Source organism: Ranitomeya variabilis, chromosome 1, assembly GCF_051348905.1.
Source record: "Ranitomeya variabilis isolate aRanVar5 chromosome 1, aRanVar5.hap1, whole genome shotgun sequence".
NCBI lineage: Eukaryota > Metazoa > Chordata > Amphibia > Anura > Dendrobatidae > Ranitomeya > Ranitomeya variabilis.
The window spans coordinates 619581916-619597561 of record NC_135232.1 but is presented as its reverse complement, the minus strand read 5'-3'; the positions used below and the strand labels follow the sequence as shown (position 1 = coordinate 619597561).

The window sequence follows — 15646 nt, the reverse complement described above, 5'->3', positions numbered from 1 at the left end:
TTTTTCTTCCCCCACCCTGGCCCAGGAACTCTGGTAAGATCAGACCTTGTTCCTGCACATGCACAAACACAGCCATTACACAGTACACAGCAGGGGCGCTGTCACAGATTCATTGGGACAGATGCCAGAAGAGGCAGTGTCTGATTTCTCCTACTCTTGCACAAATTAGAAGCACTTCACCTTCACATTAAAACAGTGCAGGTCTCTGCTAGCAGTGCAGAGGTTAATCTGTTCATTTGAGAGCTCCCGAAGCTTTCCTGCTTTGATGATCTCAGGTATTCAGTGTTTGCTACTCCCATCTGGTAAGCAGGGATTGCCAGTGTTCGTTTCATACTGCCTGGTTTTGAAGATGGAAGTTATTTGGAGTGTTGTTCTAAACACTGTTGCGTGGAGATTTGTCTTTGTGCATATAGTCATCTTCTCCAGTTTTGGTTTTCCTTCCTTTACTTCCTGGTGTTCCACTGTGGTGTTTGTGAGTGCATATTTGTATTGTATTGGTATTTTTATTTATCCATGTACATCTTACCCTTTTAGTCTGGTTTGTGTATTAGTATACACTGCTACTCCCCACTTCCCTGGGGGCGGGGACAGATCATGGCTGATTTAGGAGCTCAGTAAGGCAGGTGGCCCAGGTCTCTTCACCATTAGAAGTAATCTGGGGAGCAAGGACAGCTAGGGTGCCCCTAGCTTTAGGCATAGGGAAGGAGCTCCTACCCACAGGATCTCTAGCAACTGTGTCGTGACCGCAACATTTAGAAGATCTCAGCACATGAATATATTTTAATTTTGTTTTTTATTTTAAACACATCCAATTGTGGAAATTCTTATTCAACGACCTATTGATGAAAATGTTGATTAAAGTTAACCTTATTTGTGGGAAAATCCCTGTAAGGATTTAGGACTATTGATATTTTTATTGCCCAGAGTACAACCATTGATAGAGAACTCAGGCGTGCTTTGACGAGGATGGGGGTAATGGCCAAGATGTCTGTCAGCCAAATGATGATACAGCCGACAGCTATCTAATATGTATGTAGGAGCTTCAGTTATACAGTCTGTAAAGAAGGATATACCTTTATTGTTTGGGACTTCGAGATCTTGCAACTTCCTAAATTCTCGATCATCTACAAAGAAGAAAAAAGAAAAACTAAAAAAAGGCACCATACTGCCCATACTGATCCAAATCATCATTAAACTCATTCACAATCTATTGACTTGGGGGGGCATTTTTCTTTTTTGTCCCCAAAACACATCTTGAATAAACACAGATGGCACCTAGGTCTAGAGCCACCTGCCTGCTGCTGCAGCTCCTGTTTTGGATTACTGCCGGCAGGGGCAGTAACATCGCTGCTGCAGTCATAGTTGTGATATCACCACTGCAGCCAGTAATGAATGACCTGAGATGAAGCAGAGAGCCAGCACTGGACCTGTCGAGGGCAAATACCAAATACTCACAATTTTCGCAGGAGGCCTCATCAGAATGGTCACTGCAGTCCGGGGTGTCATCGCATTCCAGAGCCGCATCAATGCAGCAGCCATCATCGCAGCGAAACTGTGTATGGTGGCATCTGCCATCACAAACTGGAGGATAAAAGGAGCATTCAGCAAGAATATATTGAAAACAAGTGAAATATTTTAATAAAATAACATTGGAATTAGTGTAAACTACAGAAAAAGGAAATCAAACTGTGCAGACATTTTTCACACTATTGTTGGTGACATGGGAGTGAAGTAATACAGTAAGGGCCAGCTTCACATTGTATGTGGCTTCATGACCCCACTCAGTATGGTGGGCTCCAGCCATATACGACATGGTGCCTGAAAACCAGTGCCATAAATTAGCCAAATATCTCTACACTGTTACCAAGTTGCGGGAATGCTAATCAGTGGCACCGCTACAATGCCGCATTATAAAAACTACACAGTGAATACCATCAGTGACCAACAGCAGGGCCCATTGTGACCGGTCCTACAGCACAGTTTTGCCGGGGCAAGCTGCCAAGCCACAATGGCCAATTCTGCACTCAACCAGGAGGGGCAATAACCATTTTAAAAAATTTTTTATTAGATATGACATACCGTAATTAAATTATTTGCAAAAAAAAAAATGACAGACTCAAGTCATAAAACCAAAATATATTTACCGGGCTTCAGTCTTCTTCCTTTATCGAAGCCATCTGCAATGCAGAAATGAAGGAGAATTAGACGGAAGACAAAGATCCACAGAGACCGTCTCAAAACACACTTGTATGTGCTGCCAAACATAAGTTTGCATGCGGAGATGCCTAGTGGACTGGCCGGCCATGGGTTAATCCAGCCCTGGCCAAAATTGATTTCGGACCCCCTACGAAACTTCAATCTTTGGTTAATAAAGTAGTAATTTATATCCATTTGAGGGTCTTGTAAAGAAGTGTTCGGGCACATGAGACCAAGTAATGTCTAGACTGTATTGCTCATGGAGTTGTAATAAGGAAGGAGGCCGTGGGACCTCACAATCCTACCAAGAACAAAATATCGACAGGCCTTTAGGCTTCAGCCTAGTTAGCCCCATTATTAAGACAGACCTTTGGGGAAATTATTTTGCACCTTAAGAGAAGGCCATTTTGCATCTACCAAAAAAAAAAAAAAAGTGGCAAATTGGCAATCCATCGATTTTCGTTTTGGAAGACTAAATATTACTAAAGGACAAAATGTTTTTCCACAAATGTCACGGAGGGTTGGCCGAGGAATTGGCTGGCATTTAGCCTGTACAGTATATACATGTGTAGCTCGCATGCATTTTAATTTGACTATATGGTTTATTTTTTTGGGGTGGGGGAAGGGTTAGTCCAGCATATTTTATTCCATATATCTCTGGTCTTAATCCCCATTTCTGTACTAAATGTAGGAGGGGGGGGGGGGGGGGTTGGGGGGAGAGTGTAAAACGATGTCCAGATGATCATGATAATTCACAGAGCTGTAGAGATCATTTGCATCATGCACACATCTGCACTGCAAACACGTGACTGTGCCCATACTGTCCAGACTATTTACTGCCAGGAAAACGGACTGAATAAAATCAATTAAATAGAATATCCAGCTATTACGTTGGTTTTCGGAGAATCAATCTCCCATCTTTATTATAGCTAGATGTGAATATGAGAAATAAAAATCTAACTTTCCAGCTTAGACATAAATTTTAAAGAAAACATACTTGTTATCCTTAGCCACCACTATAGGGAGCTTCCTGCACAGCGTTTACTATTGAGCCCTTCAGCCACCACTAGAGGAAGTCTCCTGCACAGAGTTTACTATTGAGCCCTTCAGCCACCACTAGAGGAAGTCTCCTGCATAGGTGTTTACTATTGAGCCCTTCAGCCCACTGGCATCAGGGGCTTATCTACAGGATTCTGTTCTGCTGTAGATAAGCCCCCCCCCCCCCCATGTAACCTGAAAGATAAGAAAAACTAGTTAGATTATACTCACCCAGGGGGCGGTCCAGCGCCTCCCATCTTCATACAATTACGTCCTCTTTGCTTCCTGCCGCGGCTCCGGCGCAGGTGTACTTTATCTGCCCTGTTGAGGGCAGCGTAAAGTACTGCAGTGCGCAGGCGCCGGGAAAGGTCAGAGAGACCCAGCACATACATACTGCAGAAGTTTACGCTGCCCTCAACAGGGCAAATCAGTACGCCTGTGACGGAGCAGCAACAGGAAGCAAAGAAGAGGACGTCATCACATGAAGATGGGAGGCCCCGGACCGTGACGCCCATCGGACCCAAACGGGACCGCCCCTGGGTGAGTATAATCTAATTTGTTTTTCTTATCTTTCAGGTTACACCGGGGGCTTATCTACAGCAGTACAGAATTATGGGGCGAGAGGGGACCTCCCAACCACCCTTAATTTTGCTGTTTACTGGCTGACGTATTAGTGGCTCCTTGCTAAGGTAATATAGGTATACCTATTGTGTAATATATTTATGCAGGGTTTACATCAATGAATGGTAATTATGTATAGATGCCTTTGGCACTGTTTTATTATATTAACTTTGAGCACCCTGTCAGATTGTATATAACTATATAGACTTGTAGGCAATCATGTTCATTTAAAGGGAACCTGTCACCTGAATTTGGCGGGTCCGGTTTTCGGTCATATGGGCAGGGTTTTCGGGTGTTTGATTCACCCTTTCCTTACCCGCTGGCTGCATGCTAGCCGTAATATTGGATTGAAGTTCATTCTCTGTCCTCCGTAGTACATGCCTGTGCAAGGCAATCTTGCCTTGCGCACGCGCAGTATGCTTTGCCCAACTGCGGGCAAACCCGATAAGCATTAGTGCGCATGCGCCGGCGCACTATGTCCCGGAAGTATTTCGCTGTGTTCCGGGGCAGGAGCAGGCGGGTACTACGGAGGACAGAGAATAAACTTCAATCCAATATTGCAGCCAGCATGCAGCCAGCGGGTAAGGAAAGGGTGAATCAAACACCCGAAAACCCCGCCCATATGACCGAAAACCGGTCCCGCCAAATTCAGGTGACAGGTTCCCTTTAAGCACTAGGTTTTTACAGATTTTTATCACAGGGAGCCATTTATGTATTTAAATTGGTTGGCTGATTTGGTGCCCCTCTAAGGGTATTTATTTTGTTTTGATGTATTCTGTCTTTTATCCTTTTTAATAATGATTAATAAAATATGACTTTTTGAGTATACTTTGGTTCTCTTTTGGTCCGCTGGTTAATTCCAGTTAGGACCTGTCTTGCTATAGCATTACAGAATGGTGTAGATAAGCCCTAATGGGGGTGGCCGCATCTTATTAAAGGAAATATAATCAAAAATAAAAAAAAGGAGTGACCGGCACTGAAGGCACTTTTTTGCCAATTTACACAGCTGCGAATAAGAGTCCTCGAGGCTGGGCGGAGTGCGCTTACTATGAAGGTGGGGATGTGCTGTTAGTCCAAAAGTAACATATCCAAATGCAAATCGAAGAATATAAAAGAGAGCACTCACCCTGTTTCTTCAAATGTGAGAATCCTTTAATCCATAAATGGAAATGTTCCAGACAAGGTGCGGTACAGGCAAGGGCAAAACATTAAGGGAGGGAGCGTGTGGAGACAAGACTGACGGCCGTTTCGCGCACAGGCGCTTCTACGGGTCCATGGACCCGTAGAAGCGCCTGTGCGCGAAACGGCCGTCGTCAGTCTCGTCTCCACACGCTCCCTCCCTTAATGTTTTGCCCTTGCCTGTACCGCACCTTGTCTGGAACATTTCCATTTATGGATTAAAGGATTCTCACATTTGAAGAAACAGGGTGAGTGCTATCTTTTATATTCTTCGATTTGCATTTATTAAAGGAAATGTCACCTCATTTTTCACATATAAGGGTATTCCCATCTCTAAGATCCTATCCCAATATGTAGTAGGTGTAATAATAATAAATAATATTAGCAAATTACCTCAAATTAGGAATGTAGTATAGTTCTCTTGATTCGTCATTATGCTTACCCCATGGCAAGGGAAATGCAGTAGCTTAGGTAGCCATGGTATCGACCACTAACTGTCCTACCATGGGCAGTGGCGTAGGAAGGGGGGGTGCGGGGGGGACGCGGGCGGCACAATGTCACTGGGCCGCGGCCGGCGCTGCGGCGGTTTCCTATTGACTTTTTGTGCGCGCCTGCACGTCAATAGTTAACAGCCGCCAGCCAATTGGAGGCTGGCAGCTGAAGTCGGCCGCAGGCGCAGCAGCGCACACGTCGCCGGCGTCATTGTCAGTCGCCGGCGAGTCCACGCTGCTGGAGGGAGCTCGCCGCTGGAGCGATGGTCAGGTGAGGAGAACTCGTTTTTTTTTTTTGCGAACGGCAATCCGGGGGGCCCGGGGCAATATGCTGGACACACTGGGGCAGATTGCTGGACACACTGGGGCAATGATGGAGGACACACTGGGGCAGATGATTGCTGGAGACACTGGGGCAAATGATTGCTGGAGACACTGGGGCAATGCTGGAGACACTGGGGCAGGTTGCTGGACACACTGGGGGCAATGCTGGAGGACACACTGGGGCAGATGATTGCTGGAGACACTGGGGCAGATTGCTGGACACACTTTTGAGGACATTGTTTTAAATGGGGGGGCGACCTGTTACTGTGTAGAGTGACACTATCGACTTTTTTTCTTCATGTGGTGTAATGTAGAACTTGTGAAAAAATTAAGTAATGTGTTCTGCAAGCGGAGCTCGAGAACTTATTTCCTGCAGAAACGAGTGCTGGCTGGAAGAAATGATGGCGGTCTGTGCTGGATGAAAGACTTCACCTAGAGACGTCACTGGTGAGTCAGTGTTACCTATACACTGACACTATACACTGTATACTATATACAGAGGTCCTGTGTATAATGTCACCAGTGATCACTGTATTACCTATACACTATATACAGAGGTCCTGTGTACAATGTCACCAGTGATCGCTGTATTACTTCTACACAGACACTGCATACTAAGTACAGATCTCCTGTGAATACTGGCACTTATGGTGATAGTATTGTGTTTTTTTTTGTTTGCTTTTTTATTACTGATCAGTATTGTAGTATTCAGTCACTATGTGGTGGTAATATGTGGTCTGGAAATGGTGTTGTGGTATTTGACCCTTGTATGTGCTATTTGGTCACCAAGTGGTGGTAATATGTGCTCTTGATATGGTGCGGTGGTATTTGTTCCTTGTATGTGATATTATTCGATCACTGTGGTTGTAATTTGTGGTCTGGTCATGGTGCGGTGGTATTTGTTCCTTGTATGTGATATTGGTCAAAATATGCCTAAATTGTATTGCATATTTTAACAAATATTTAATAGGTTACAGTAGAGTAGGGCCCAACCATTTTTCTGGAATAATCTGGTTCAGGTATCACATGACCCCCGTCACATGACCCGGGGGGGGGGGGCAAACTCGGGAACAGCCCCGGGCGGCAAAAGCTCTAGCTACGCCCCTGACCATGGGGCAAGTGTCATCGTGAATCAGAAGAACTATGCTACATTTCTAATTGGAGGCATTTGCTAACATTTTCATTATTACACCTACTACATATTAGGATAGCATCTTGAAGATGGGAATACCCCTTTAAGACTATAAGCCAGTTACAGTGCTCAGTCATCTACTTTAGTCTCAGACTGATCGAAGCAACAGCGCATGACCGATGCTCCTTTCAAACTGAAGGATACTGGTTTTGCGGCTTTTATATTTAATTTTATTAATAAGGATGTAATTTTACCTCCATGTTCGGCAGAATTCACACAGGTTTGTCTGCAGTCCTCTTTTCGTACATAGTTGTTCATATTTGCATTGCAACCTCCAAATGTGAACCCTTCACACTCATTTACTTCTGGGTTATACCACCATCGCTGGAAGGCACCTCGGCATCGGCCAACTTTCCTAGGAGAATGACAGTATGCTGCAAAACAAATCAGACAAAATGTAAGATAATTTCATTTTCCCAGTGTACACGTGTATAATCTTACTGACATTAATATTTATATACATTTTACTTAATTATGTAGTTTTGAAATCTAACCAGTACCTCTTTATGTGGTATGAAGCATTCCAACGGATCCCAGTAAAAAAAAAAATAAAATATTGCAATAGTCTCACCGGCCACTGGGGCTTTGTTAGAATTTAATTTCTTGTTTCAGGGAACAATACATGTACATTAGCAGCAATAAACAGAAAAATAAAAATAATAAAGTAGTAAAAAGAACCTGAAGACCCACCTCTTCCGACAAGCCTACAATCTGCAGCAACTGCCGATCGACCAACTCTACCCTTACCTATTGTATCCTCACCCATCCCTTGTAGATTGTGAGCTCTCGCGGACAGGGTCCTCTCTCCTCATGTACCAGTTGTGACTTGTATTGTTTAAGATTATGGTACTTGTTTTTATTATGTATACCCATCCTCACATGTAAAGCGCCATGGAATAAATGGCGCTATAATAAATAATAATAATAATAATAATAATAAACAGACTTTGACCCTATCTTTTGTATTGAAGCGTCTAATTATCATGGGGCAAAGGTCAATGTGAAGACGGGGTAGCTGTGACATCTATTGCGATTGGTGGATCCTGTGTTACCAGCTGGGCATAGAGATCTTATCAGTCATTCCAATTCTAGCTCTGCTGATAACGAGCCTGCAGAAAACTCTAAAATAGCTCTGGTAGCAAAGAAATAGCAAGACTAAAAAGTTAGAAGTAGTCTTACACACGTACCCTCAGTCAGTTCCTTTGTCAGCACTGTGATGGTAACAGTGGCCGAGCTCTGATGACTTGCAGTGTCAGTGACCACCAGCTGAAAGACGTATTCTCCATTCTGAAGATTAGACACTTGAAGGTACTCCGGTTCATCCTCCATTGGCTATAAGACAGTAAGTAATATCAATGAATCAATGATCCTTCCAGGGTTTAGCTACAGCGCCATGTAAAACGAGATCACCAGAGAAGATTTCTAAAAAAGAAAAATTAATAGACAAGAGGCATAGTGTTTGCATCTTATTGTCTTGCATTATCTATTGCTGACTAGAATGAGTCAACTAAGACTTCAGAGACCGCATTCTGACAGTTTGAGGGGCGAGTTTGTGATTTTGATCGCCTCTCAGCTGATTGATAGTCACAGGCCACATATGAATGTGCCCAGAAACTTAAAGCCTGGAAAGGTCAAAAAGTGCAACATTTCTAATCTAACCCAATTGCAAAAAATATTTTTTAGACCTAAATACATCCATTTAGTTAAAATAAATAAAGTATGTTCACTTTTTGTGGATACATTAATTTCATTTAGTGAGCGTGTCCTAGAAATATTTAAAAAAAAAATTCCTTGAGGTCCATCATATCCCCCATCCCTCCCTTTTTTCTATCCTCTCCAATTTGCGATAAGCAAATGTGGGCTAGCACTCAAATCTGACTTTATGTAAAATGTACAAAGAGATGTAAAGCAGCTTAATTAAAATGCAAGGAGCCCTCTTTCTGCCAAGGTGACTGAAGGGGATGTGTATTGTCCATAGACCCAGAGACAGGAAAAGTCTTATTAGGTTTTGAGTGGATCAAATGGAGATCTCACATCCTTTACAAATAGCCATGGTCACTTCAGTTACCATAAATCAGCTCAGACAGTGTGACTTCGAAAGAAAACACAGAATATTGGGATTTCTATCCATCTGATACTAATGAGATGTACATTTTCAGCACCAGGATAACTAGGCAAAAATAAATAAGTTATAGCCCCCACCACAAGGCCCCAAAGCCATATGAGCCATATAACTGCCAGCAGCTAAGGCCATGATTGGTCTCTAAGTATAGATAAAATCCCGATACAAAAAGGACAGTCTCAAACTCCTGCGGCCGTCCTCTGATGACGAGTTATTGCATTAGTTGAGATTTCCTACAATCATGAAGGGCTGAGACCAGCCCACAACCTAGCCCATGTGAGGTCATTACAGGGGGGTGTGTGGGTGGGACTCAGGGTCTCAAAAGATCAAGCTGAATTATGATCTGTGATCGTGCAGAGAAATACATATCATATATTCATGGACCCCGTTTATTGACGGACTCAAGGGAAGTGATCTCTTTTGGCGCAACGTAATAGTTTCTGCGATCGGTGTAGGAAGTTCTCCTGTTAATCCCTTTTATTTTATGTAGCTGTTTACGCTGTATTGTTTTGTCCCCCTTGTAAAATCTTTTGTATATTTTTCATAAACACTGCCTCTTTTTGGATTAAAGATAAAATTGAATAGTTCTGTTCCTTTTGCTCTGTAAACTACACCTTAAAGTAATAAGCAATCGTACAGTGTCCAATCGCCCAAGACGGATTGTTGTTGGCGGGGAGTAGTCTGGGGTCATCGGAGAGTTAGCATTGACTGTACCGGGGTCTATACACATATTCCACGTGATGGAATCCAGAGGTGTATATACCATACGCTCACCGTTAGTTTCCAATAATCGACCTAGTGAGGTGACCAGGCCGCAGCCTTCTCCGATGATCGTCGGCCAATCGTGTAATTATCCGGACGATAGGGGGCAGCAGAGAGCTTGTCATGTCCCACGACTTGAGAAATCATTTAATGTTTGCATTGTTTGTGTTCCATCCTTTCTTTCTAGGCAGAAGTTTGCCTTTCCCTTTATTTTGTCCCAACTCTCTCACTGTAGTCCTGTGATGTATGTTTGTTCACGCCCTTATTCTCCATTTTGTCATCATCCCCATATCTGTATGCATCCTATTACATGTCCTCTGTTGAATATTCCTTTTTACCTGCTGCTTTCATCATAATACAAGAATTTCGGTTAAAGCAATCCTCTTTTCCTGGAGTCTTCTTACATGAGAACGTGGCTGAGTTAAGCTATCTGATAAATCGGTATGAACGTGAGTACAGGTCAATACGGAAGCGCCCAAAAGAATTGGCCTATCCAGGCACCACTGCGTTCTACATACCCATGAGTCAGAATAGTAAAAAGGAATAGCCTGCCTTCAGAGACAGTAACTCAAGGTCTGTGCTGAACCTCAGTGGAAAAGGACATTTCCCAGATACACAGTAACCCAGTTCCCAGCCAGACCCCAGTGTGCATAGAAGCACACACTGCAGATAAACAGTGAGAAGTATAACCCTCATCATCCACTCTTCCTGCCTGCAAGCAAATCATGTCTGAAGCAAGGAATACAATGTCCCTACCAGACTTACAAACACAGGAAAGAGACCCAGATCCCCATCCACCAGCTAGTGAAAGAGGAAAACGTACAGTTAAACCTACATGGAAAGTCATGGAGAATTTAGAGACTGAAAAATGTGTTGTATATAGTGATGTGTCTTCACTGTGGGAGAAAGTGCTGAGTCACATAGACACTGTATCAAGGCCTGCTTCTCATGAGTTACCACTTGAGGGAGCCCTAGAACAATTATGCACAGCATACCAAAGGTATATGGAGAAGACTGATCAATACATTATTCTCCTGAAGAAACTGAATTTGCCAGAGACTTTAAAAGAATTGCAAAGTTTCCAGCAGCTTAATTCTGAAAGGGACTGCACCGTACGCGACATTAAGACAAAGATAGAGGCTAAAATTGCACGGACACCAGATGCATCATCTCGCTCATCCAAATCGTCTAAGCACTCAAAACGCTCATCTAGGTCAAGTTCATCAAAATATTCCACTCTCAGCCAGCAGCTTATAAGGGCACGTGCTAAGGCAGAAACGTCTAAGATACAAGCAGCCTTTGCGCAAAGGAGAGCAGATATGGATGCAGCCACAGCACAAAAGAGAGCAGAAATGGATGCGGATGCAGCACGCAAGGAAGCTCTGGAGAAGGAATGTGAGCACGCAACAGCCATGGCGGAGTTAAGGATCCTGGAGCGAGCTATCAGTGGGAGTCAAAGAGACAGCATCAGTTTGTGTGAAGTGGAGGCGGAGGACCCTATTGAACGCACAAGAGACTACGTGCTAAGCCAAAATGGCGAACCGCAGATCATCACTAACACTTCTGATGGCGTTCATGCTTCTCCAGGACACCAGGATGCCGATCAACTTACAGAACCCTACACTCAAGGTCAGCACAATGCTCCCAAACTTGAACTTCCTTCGTATTCCAGTATGCGCCAAGACCCTGCATCTCATCAAACTCCACAGGCTATTATCTACACGCAACCCAATATACCGGCAGGTCATTATACTCTCGACAACCGCACAGTGCCAGCTCCGCATGTAGCAGAGACTATACCCACCAAACCGGTTGCTGGACTAAATGCATATGCCACTCCATACTTACCCACGTTTCAAGTCCAAGACGTCTCCACTCCTATGTACAACACCGCTCAGCCCACATTCGTGCATCCTAAGTCAGAAAGAACAGACATGTCCGACTTCGCAAGGTACATGATTCGCCGCGAACTTACTAAAACCGGTCTCACAAGGTTTGACGACCAACCTGAAAATTACAGAGGTTGGAAAAATGCCTTTAGAACCGTAACTAGTGACCTCGGCATCACTGCTGCCGAAGAGCTGGACCTGCTAATCAGATGTCTAGGACCACAATCCACAGAGCGTGTCAAGAGACTCAGGTCTGTACATATCAGTAATCCAATGGCTGGTCTCATGGCTGCATGGGAAAGACTAGAGAAAAACTTTGGCAGTCCAGAAGCCATAGAGAATGCACTGTTCAAGCGTCTACAGAGTTTTCCAAAGATATCAAGCAAGGACAGTTCAAAGTTCCTAGAGCTCAGTGACTTGCTGTTAGAGCTCCAGCTGGCCAAGGCAGACACCCACCTACCTGGCCTCAGCTACCTGGACACTGCTCGTGGAGTAAATCCCATTATCTCCAAGCTACCGTACAACGTGCAAGAAAGGTGGACTACACTAGGGTCAAAATACAAGAAAGACCATCAAGTGTCATTTCCTCCATTCTCCTACTTCTGTGAGTTTATAAAAGACGTGGCAGAGCGCAAGAACGACCCAAGCTTTTCTTACCAAGAATCCAGTGGCCCAGCTTCACCTCCTTCTAAATACGTCAGCGCACGCTCGAACGACAGAAACCGCAGAGGTCCAGTGTCAGTGAAGAAGACGGATATTCTTCCCTTACCAACACCAGCCCCAGACAAGAGTAACAAAGGTGAAAAGATAGAGAACCCAAATCGTGAATGTCCCATCCACAAGAAGCCACATCCCTTAAAAAAGTGCATCGGCTTCAGGAAGAAACCGCTCCAGGAATGCAAGGAGCTTCTAAAGAGGTTCGGGGTATGCTACAGATGTTGTGCTTCTACTGAACACCTTGCTAAAGACTGTAAAACTACAATTAAGTGCATGGAGTGTGACAGTGAGGACCACGTACAAGCACTCCACCCATTCCGTCCTGACTCTACACTTACTCCTTCCCCCACCACGAGCCATGGCGGGGAGGACGCAGCTCAAACTGCAAGCCATACCACAATATCTTCTTCATGCACAGAAGTCTGTGGAGAAGACCTCTGGGACAAGTCCTGTGCGAAGATTTGCCTGGTGAACGTATATCCCAACGGTCACCCAGAGAAAGCCGTGAAGGTGTACGTCCTTCTGGATGATCAGAGCAACCGATCACTTGCAAGGTCAGAACTCTTTGATATGTTTAACTTAAAGGGAAATGCCTACCCTTACACCTTAGGTACCTGCAGTGGTGTTACAGAGGTTTATGGGAGAAGGGCCAGTGGTCTTACAGCGACATCTCTTGAGAACACCGTCGAGATACCGTTACCTACACTGGTCGAGTGCAACCAGATTCCATCCAATCGAGAAGAGATCCCAACGCCAGAGGCTGCTCTTCATCACCAACATCTCAAGGGGATAGCAAACAAGATACCAGCCCTCAACAACAGTGCAGATATCCTGATTCTGCTAGGCAGAGACATCCTCCGGCTGCACAAGGTGCGTCAGCAAATTAATGGACCACACGATGCACCATTTGCCCAACGCTTAGATCTAGGCTGGGTAATCATAGGCAATGTTTGCATACACAAGATGAAGAGACCTAACAACATCTCCTCTTACAAGACACACATTTTGTCAAATGGTCGCAGCACCCATTTCCAACCATGCCCACATCACTACTGGGTGAAAGAGAAAGTGAGCAACACCAAGTGGCAACAGGAATCCTTCAACAACATGAGCACACTCCAGTCCTGGGAAGAAAACCTCGGGTCATCAGTGTTCGATTCCACAAGTAATGACAACAAGTTGGCACCCACAAGGGAAGATAAGGAATTTATAAAGGTTATGGATAAAGAATTTGTTCAAGACGACTCCAACAGTTGGGTAGCTCCTTTACCCTTTCGTTTCCCAAGAGTGAGGTTGCCGAACAACCTGCAGCAAGCAACTGCAAGGTTCTCATCCTTAAAGCGTACCCTAAAGAGGAAACCAGAGATGGAGAAGCATTTCATTGACTTTATGCAGAACATCTTTGACAGAAATCATGCTGAACCTGCGCCACCACTGAGGGAGGGAGAAGAATGTTGGTATCTTCCATCCTTTGGTGTCTATCACCCTCGCAAGCCTAATCAGATCAGAGTGGTGTTTGACTCCAGTGCTCAGTTTGAAGGCCTCTCTCTCAATAACCTGCTCCTAACTGGGCCCAACCTGAACAACAGCCTCCTTGGAGTATTGATCCGCTTCAGACAAGAACCTGTTGCCATAATGGCCGACATTCAGCAGATGTTTCATTGCTTCATTGTGAAAGAAGACAACAGAAACTATCTTAGGTTCCTATGGCACAAGGACAACAACGTCAACAATCAGGTCATAGACTACCGGATGAAGGTCCATGTCTTCGGCAACAGTCCCTCACCTGCTGTGGCGATCTATGGACTGAGACGGACAGCCCAGGAAGGTGAGAGAGAGTACGGTTCCGATGCTCGGCAATTTGTAGAGAAGAACTTCTACGTGGACGATGGGCTCAAGTCCTTGCCCACAAGCGAAGATGCAATTGACCTACTCTCCAGAACACAGGAAATGCTATCCACATCAAACCTCAGACTCCACAAGATTATCTCTAACAGTCAAGAGGTAATGAACGCGTTTCCATCTGAGGACCATGCCACAAACCTAAAGGACCTCAACTTGGGTTCCGATGTTCCTCCAACACAGCGCAGCCTTGGTCTACTGTGGGATATCAAACGGGACACCTTCACTTTCCAAGTGTCACCCTATGACAAACCCTTTACCAAACGAGGAGTCCTATCTGTCATAAATAGCATCTATGATCCTCTCGGGTTTGTAGCACCCATCACTATTCAAGGCAAGATACTGTTAAGACAGCTTACGGCCGAGAACACGGATTGGGACACCCCGCTCCCAACTCAGAAACAGCAAAGGTGGGAGGCGTGGAAGAAGTCTCTGAAGTTCTTAGAGCAACTCCAAGTCCCACGTTGTTATTCTCCAAGATCACCTTCGACTGCAATCAGAAGAGAAGTCCATATTTTCTCTGACGCATCTACAGAAGCCATAGCCGCAGTAGCTTATCTGATGACCTTAGGAGCTAACAAGGTACACTGTGGTTTCATCCTGGGTAAAGCCAAATTAACTCCAAAGCCTGCACACTCTGTACCCAGACTCGAGCTTTGTGCTGCGGTATTGGCAGTAGAAATTGCTGAAGTTGTACAAGACGAAATGGACATTACAATTGATTCCTTTACTTTCTACACTGACAGCAGGGTGGTACTCGGGTACATTCACAACCAAACAAAGCAGTTCTATACATATGTGAGCAACAGAGTTGAGCGCATCAGAAGTTTTTCTACCCCTGAGCAGTGGCATCACATCTCCACCGATTTAAACCCAGCCGACCGAGGTACAAGACTCGCAGCTGCTTCTAAGCTTGGTGACAACATGTGGTTGACGCCTCCCAGTCTCCTGTACGAAGATTTCTGTGCGAACAACACCAAAAATGCTTATGAGCTGGTGGAACCAGAATCTGACAAGGAGATAAGACAAACTATCTCTGCTCACTATACTTCAATGACATCTAGGCAAGGTTTGAAGTCTCATCGTTTTGAACGCTTTTCAAGCTGGTCCTCCGTTGTACGAACTGTAGCTCGTCTCATTCACATTGCTCGCTGTTTTACAAAGGACAAGCCCTCAGGGTGCCATGGTTGGCACGTGTGTAAGAGTCATCTTA

At 44.6% G+C, this 15646-nt stretch overlaps 1 protein-coding gene across 1 annotated transcript in view; it reads right to left on the bottom strand.

Annotated features, from left to right (window-relative positions):
- The window catches only part of SPINT1 (serine peptidase inhibitor, Kunitz type 1), a 47740-nt gene that overhangs the window by 16622 nt on the left and 15472 nt on the right, over positions 1–15646 (bottom strand). Inside the window, exons 3-7 of the mRNA XM_077260791.1 lie at positions 8229–8373; positions 7236–7415; positions 2145–2177; positions 1456–1581; positions 1074–1124 (exon numbers count right to left, since the gene is read on the bottom strand). Of these exons, the coding sequence (XP_077116906.1) occupies positions 1074–1124; positions 1456–1581; positions 2145–2177; positions 7236–7415; positions 8229–8373 (535 nt within the window). The remainder of the gene's footprint in view (positions 1–1073; positions 1125–1455; positions 1582–2144; positions 2178–7235; positions 7416–8228; positions 8374–15646) is intronic.